The 7,512-nt window shown below is 33.2% G+C and overlaps 1 protein-coding gene across 10 annotated transcripts in view; it reads left to right on the forward strand.

Moving 5' to 3' along the window:
- The window catches only part of EXOC1 (exocyst complex component 1), a 50,996-nt gene extending 47,070 nt beyond the window's left edge, over positions 1-3,926 (forward strand). For all 10 annotated transcript variants that reach the window (XM_033106276.1, XM_033106277.1, XM_033106280.1 and 7 more), the window contains 2 exons: positions 1,455-1,649; positions 3,283-3,926. In XM_033106276.1, the coding sequence (XP_032962167.1) occupies positions 1,455-1,649; positions 3,283-3,435 (348 nt within the window). In that variant the 3' untranslated portion in view covers positions 3,436-3,926. The remainder of the gene's footprint in view (positions 1-1,454; positions 1,650-3,282) is intronic.
- Positions 3,927-7,512: the final 3,586 nt, after the last annotated feature.

The following is a 7,512-nucleotide window of genomic DNA, read 5'->3' on the forward strand; positions in this document are numbered from 1 at the left end:
TAAAACATAAATCAGAGACATAGAAAAGAGTCAGGATTATAATTATCTATATATAATATGCTGAAATTATTGGTCTCTGGTAAAGTATTAGGACTCAAAATAAATATATCCAAAACCAAGTTATTTCCTGTGTGTAATAGTAACCAATTAAAAGTTTTTATTGAAATAATTTTAAATCTCCAGAAATAGACTTGTCAAAAAATTATTATCAAAAAATATAAGTTAATAAAGAATAAACAAACAATACTTACTAAGAAAACTTTAAAGAAAAATAATGAGAGGGGATTTGGCTTGTCAGTATTAAATCATTGTATAGTGCTCAAATAAAGTCATGCCAATCGTAAAACTGCATATTAAAAAAAATAAACTTGTCGGTTTCTATGGTGATGGAAGGAGAACTGACTCTGGGTGGTGAACACACAATGCAATATATAGATGATGTATCACAGAAATGTATACTTGAAACCTATATAATTGGGGTGACTAACCAATGTCACCCCAATAAATTTAAAAAAACCCAGACCCCCCCAAAAATATATGTACATATATATACTTAAAAGACAACCTGAGAAGAATGTTTGTAATAATACAGCAGTCAGTACATTTAATACAAAAGATATTCTTTTAAAATCAATAAGAAAAGCGCTAATATCTTAATTTATAAATGGGCAAGGGTTCTGAATATACTACTAAACATGCAAAAGCAGGTTAACTTCATTTGTCGCCAAAAAATTGTAAAACTAAACAACAAATAAACCTCTTACTCATTAAAATGGCAATGATTACTTTTTAATTATGATAATGCTGATGATAGAACATATGGTAGGATAGTAGTCTCATATACTGTTAACAGAAATACAAATTGATTGAACTCTTCTTGGAAGCAGTTTTTGTATATGAGGAATCCTCAGAATACTTCCAAGTATATTCCTCAACTGAAGAATTATAGTCTTAGAAATTTATGGTGAAAAGTAATCTGGATAAATACTTATGTACAAAAGATATTTATGGCAACTGTATTATAGTAGATTTTGTTTTAATCTGAGTAGATTTTCCCAAGTGAAAAATATTAAATATCCAATACTGGAGGAATGAATAAATAAATTGTAGTTCAGCCATTGGATGGACTATAATGCAGCCATTAAAATTTATACTTCGGAAAACAACATAAAATATTAAATGGAAAATACAACATAGAAAATTATAATCTCATTTACATACTCACACATCAAAAGACTAGAAGGAAATCTGAACTGTTCACAGTAGATATCTTTGAATAGTATAATAGGTGATTGTTATTTTTATCATGAATGTTATTTTATCCTTTATACTTTTATACATTATTTGGTTTTTACATAATGAATATATACTATTTTATAATCAGATTTTTTAAAAAAAATGTAAATGAAAATAAAAGCTGTTCTTAGCCATTATATCTTTTCACTTCCTTGAAGCATTTCTTTGAAGGCGTTGAAGCTCGTGTAGCACAGGGTATAAGAGAGGAGGAAGTAAGCTATCAACTTGCATTTAACAAACAAGAACTTCGTAAAGTTATTAAAGAGTATCCTGGAAAGGAAGTGAAGAAAGGTCTAGATAACCTCTATAAGAAGGTTGATAAACATTTATGCGAAGAGGAGAACTTACTTCAGGTATGCTTAGTTCTTTTAACTATCCTAGATTGCACATTCTTACATATATTGCTTTTTCCCAAAATATTCCTCTAGAAATGCTACAGGTTTTCTAATTTTAGTGCAGGACAAAAGTTCCATAAAGTACAGACTAGATGAATGAATTCCGAGGAAGAAAGGAATATTTATATAAGTTTATATGACTCTTCCTGCTTATTTTGTATTTCTGTTTTATTTTTTTCAGGCATTAAGTTGCTTTTCTTTTGTTTGGGGATGGGTTTTGTTTTTTTGTTTTTTGGGTTTTTTTTAGAATTGAGGGGAGTAAGTAAATGGAATATAGTATAGTACACGGCAGTGAGTCTGATCATGGGGGTTGGAGTTAGAAATGGGTTCATAATCTGGATTCAGATTAAGCTGTATGACTTTGGGCAAATTAGTTAACATCTTTGAGCCTCAATTTTCTTATTCGGAAAGTGGAAATAATACCTCTCTGGTGCAGTAGACACTACTATTGTCATTGCCGTGTTATAGATGAGAAAAATCAAACCTTATAGAGGTGTAGTAGTAAGACCAAGAACCCATAGTTAATGGATGGTAGAGCCAGATTTAAACCCCAAATTGAGCCATTATTCTTTATAAACCTTTATATATGAAAAGGCCCAGAGATAAGTGAGAATAATTCTGATTCCACCATCCATCAAAGCGTTTGGGTGGGACGTTACATTTGTGTTAGCTTCTGAAAGTCAGATAGTAATTTAACAGATAAAATGGGAGGCGTAGTATTCCAGGTGGAAGAAATACCATTAAAAGGTGAAAAGCAAAAAATGTAATACTGTTTAGTCTTAAATTGACAGGAATTTTGGATTTGTTAGATTTAGGGTTTACTAGGAAAAATCCTGGAAAAAGACATTCCCTCAACTGTCAGATAGGCATGATGATCATCATACCCTCCCTCACCAGGTTGTCATGAGATTTAAATAGGATAATGTATACATAGTGCACTTTGTACTGTGCTGAGACAGAGTACGTGTCAATAAATGCCACCCATTATTATTAGCTAATATGTTAGTGTATGTATCAGATTCTGTCGTAATGGTGGTCTACATATTAATTTCCCCTGCGAGATTATAAATTCCTTGCATTACAGATAATCCATCTGTCTCACCATGGCATCAAGCAGTGTTTTCCATCATCAATTTTAGGTGAAGAAATTTTTAAACTTTCATTTGAAATAAAATTTAAGCATTAACTATTACATTTCATTTAATCAGTAGCCTTAATTCATGCATAATTGCGCATCTCCACATCTGTGTTGGATATTGTAGTAGATATAATAATAGCTAAAATGTAGTAAGTTCTTACTGTGTCACATACTGTTCTATGTACTTTACATACATTCACTCATTTAATCCTCACAAGAAACTTATGAGGAAGGTATTATTACCCCAGTTTATAGATGAGGAACTTGAGGTATAGAGTGGTGATGTAACATACTTGAGGTTACATATCTTATAAATAGGAGCTAGGGTGCATGTTTTTAACTCTTAACACTCTGCTAAAGTCTTAGATAGAATATGTCTTGATATTATTTCTACATACTTGATTATGTATCATTTCCATTCATAGTTTAATTTTATTTTCATTTGTATAATAGGTGGTGTGGCACTCTATGCAAGATGAATTTATACGCCAATACAAGCACTTTGAAGGTTTGATAGCTCGCTGTTATCCTGGATCTGGTGTTACAATGGAATTCACTATTCAGGACATTCTTGATTATTGCTCCAGCATTGCACAGTCCCACTAAACCTTAGGAAAGAAAAGGTAAATGAAAAAAGCACTCCAAGTCTACCAGACACTAATCAAAAATATCAGCAACTGTTTTGAGAACCCAAACTTGAAATTTTATGCAGTATTAAATGTCAGATAAATGGATAACACCATGCTACAAACATTCAAGAGCAAAAGTACCAACTTATGCAGTAGCAGTTTTATTTGACCAGTAGGTTGTGTACTAACTTAAAGCATTTATCTCATCATAAAATATCTTTAGCATTTTTCTGTGACTGAACAGGAAATTTTCCTTTATTGCCTAGCTTCTTGTATTTGTGAGTGGTTATTCTCTGAGTAATGCATTAGGAGTTTGTCAGTTTCATGTAACTACTAAAATATTGTACAGAATTTTTCCCCCCTGCCTAGCTAATATGTATATGAATAAGGGATCTTGTGATCAGTTGTAAACTTGGATTTTAGGATTATGTGACTGTGTAGCAGTGATTCTGAAATAAAGGAATTTTCAAAAAAGTCGAAATTTGATATTCTTAGATCTGTTATATGCTTAACAGATCAATACACAAAGACAGCACACGAGGTTCTTATAAAATCAATACACAAAAATTAACTACATGTCCATTTACTATAAAACACTTAAAAGTGTCATAAGATAATGAGAAAAATAAAATCATTTGTAATAGTATAAAATATCTAGCATTAGGACTAAATCTAATAAAATGTGCTATGGACTGAATGATGTCCCCCTTGAAATTCATATGCAGAACCCACCCTCCTCTCCATGTGACTGTATTAGAGATAGGGTGATTAGGTTAAATGAGGTCATAAGAGTAGAGCCCTGATCTAATACAACTGGTGCCCTTATGACATTTGAGGATACAGGAAGAAGGCAGCCATATACAAGCCAGGAAGAGAGTTCCCACCAGAACCCAGGATGCTGGCACCCTAATCGTGGACTTCTAGGCTCCAAAATTGAGAAAATAATCTTCTGTTGTTTAAGGCACTTAGTCTATAGCATTTTGTTCTGGCAGCCTGAGCTGACTAATTAACAAGATGTACAAGACCTTTATGGAAGAAATTATAAAACTATTGAAAGATATTAAAGAAGGTTTAAATGAGTGGAGGAATATTTCATGTTTCCAGATAAGAACACATAAGATAGTAAACATGGCAGTTATTCCCACATTTAAATATTCAGTGCAGATTTCTGGTTTCCAGTCAGCACATATGCTTGGAAGTCACCTCTCCATCCTAACAAGTAAAAAACTGTGTAGTAATGATTCTGAAATAAAGAAATTTTTATTTCAAACTGAAAAATCAACTCTTCTTAGGTCTGTAAGAGAAATGAGGTCACAAGGCAAACCACTGCCACATTGGAGAGTCCAACAGGGGAATATAGAAAGAAATGACTTCATCAGAGCAGAAACCCACAAGCTGAAATGGCCCAAGGAACCAGTGTTGAGTTAGGAAAAACTGATGAACTGTAATTGACAAATTGCTGGAGGCCGTGTGTGGATAAGTCCGAGAAATAAAAACACCAGAGACACCAGGTCATTGTCCCCACCAGCCCCTCGCCACTTTTTGAGTTTTACATCCTGTAGCTCTACCAGGTTCTTACAGTGAATATCAAGAGAAAAATCTATGCTTCTGGCAGGGGGAAGGGAAAGGAACCATTCTGAAATATGCCAGAGTATTCTGTTCTTAACAAATTCTACCCTCAGGAGAAACAATTTAACTTAACAAATACACAACTCCAGCAGGCTCCAGCCTTCTACATGTAGGAAGGGAAATACCCAACTTCATCCCACTCCAGTTATCCTTTCCCACCTAAAGGGAGTAAAGGGACTGTAAAGTACAAGTGAAGTTCACAGCCCAGAGGTTCAGGCTCACTATAAGACTAGAATACTTCATTGGACTGTAGAACATGTCTCCTCCCTTCACAATTTACCACCACATTACTAAAGGCCTATCCACAGCAGTTCATTTTACCCAGTATATCATGTCCAGCTCTCAAGAAAAAAATTTTACCCAGTATGTCCAGCTCTCAAGAAAAAATTTACAAGACATACTAAAAGGCAAAAAACAAAAAAAAACAACAAAAAAACCGTCTGAAGAGACAGAGCAAGACTAAGCAATGGCAGGGATTTTGGGATTATGAGACCAGGAATTTAAAACAACTATGATTAATATGCTAAGCACTCTAATGGATAAAGCATGAACAGGTCGGCAATGTTAGCAGAGAGATGGAAATTTAAACAGAACCAAAGGAAAAATCTAATGTACAAAAACACTTTAACGGAAATGAAGAATGCTTTTGATAGGTTTATCAGTAGACTGGTCAAGACTGAGGAAAAAAATCTCTGAGCTAGAGGATATATCAATAAAAACCTCCAAAACACAACAAAACAAAAAAAAAAGGAGGAGGAGGAGGAAAAGAGAACAATATCCAAGGACTGTGAGATAACTACAAAAGGTATCACATGCATGTAATGGGAATACCAGAAGGAGAAGAAAGAAAAGAACAGAAGAAATATATGAGACAATAATGACTGGGAATTTTCCCAGGTTGATGTATGACACCAAACCACAGGTCCAGGAAGCTCAGAGAGTGACAAGCAAAGTGAATGCCAGCAAAACTACACCTATCCATATCATTTTCAAGCTACAAAAAAAGATAAAAATCCTGAAAGAAGCCAGAGGTAAAAAAACACACCTTACCTGTCAAGGAAGAAAGATAAAAATTACATGTGACTTCTCTGAAACCATGTAAGCAAGAAATTAATGGAGTGAAATATTTACAATATTCAGAGGTGGGAAAAAGCCACCAACCTAGAATTCCATACTCTGCCAAATTATCCTCCAAATGTGAAGGAGAGATAGAGACTTTCTCAGATGAACAGAAGCCAAGGAAATTTGTTGCTGGTAGACATGCCTTGCAAAACATTTTAAGAGAACTTGAGGAAGAAGGAAAATGATATAAGTCAGAAATTCAGATCTACATAAAAGGGAGAGCATCAGAGAAAGAATAAGTGAAGGTAAAATAAAAATTTTTATTTTTCTTATTCTTAACTGATCTAAGATAAGTTTGTTCAAAGTAATAGCGACAATGTATTCAATTATGCATATATGTTTCCTTAGGTATGCTCACGTGTAAATGAAATGAGAGAAAAATTAGGATTATTATTATAAGATACTCTTATTATTCAAGAAACAGTATGTGGTAATATGAAAGAAGACGTGGGATTAGTTGTAAATGTATTGCAAATTCTAGGACAACCACTTTACTATCAATTAGTATAATTGATATCTAAGAAATGAGAGAAAATGGAATCACAAAATGCTCAGTTAAAACCATGAAAAACAAAAACAATGGAAAACAAAACTAAGAACAAAGAACAAGAGCAACAAATAGAAAACAGTATCAAATACAGTAACTATTAATCCAAGCATATCAAAATTGATTTTGAAAGTCAATAGTCTAAAAGCACCAATTGGAAGACAGGTTGTCAGAGTGAATCAAAAAACAACACCAACTAACTATATGTTGCCTACAAGAAACCCACTTTCTTTTTTTTTTTAATTTTTTTTATTTTTTAATTATTTTTCAATTACAGTTGACATACAATAATATATTAGTTTCAGGTGTTTGACAGAGTGATTAGATAATTTATGAAGTGATCACTGATACATCTAGTACCCATCTGACACCATGCATATTTATTACAATATTATTGACTATATTCCCTATGCTGTACTTTACATTCTCATGACTATTTTTATAACTGGCAATTTTCCTCTTTTTAACGCATCCCTCAGCCCCCTATCTTGTCTCTTCTGCTTAGACGGCAAGTTTTATGATTAGGATCAAGACTGTTTTGTCTACCAGTATCTATCTATCTAGGACATGTAAGTCCTCAATAAATATTGAGTTTAAAAAGTAAAAAGTGAAGAGGTAAAACTTGAATTGTTAAATCATGGAAGGAGGAAACTTTCATTCATTTCTTTACTATTCCCTTCACTATCTAGAACTTGACCGTATTCTTGAATATAAGTTTCCATTAGGGCAGAGCCTACTTTGTTCACTGCTTGAGCC

Source organism: Rhinolophus ferrumequinum, chromosome 5 (assembly GCF_004115265.2).
Source record: "Rhinolophus ferrumequinum isolate MPI-CBG mRhiFer1 chromosome 5, mRhiFer1_v1.p, whole genome shotgun sequence".
NCBI classification, from domain to species: domain Eukaryota; kingdom Metazoa; phylum Chordata; class Mammalia; order Chiroptera; family Rhinolophidae; genus Rhinolophus; species Rhinolophus ferrumequinum.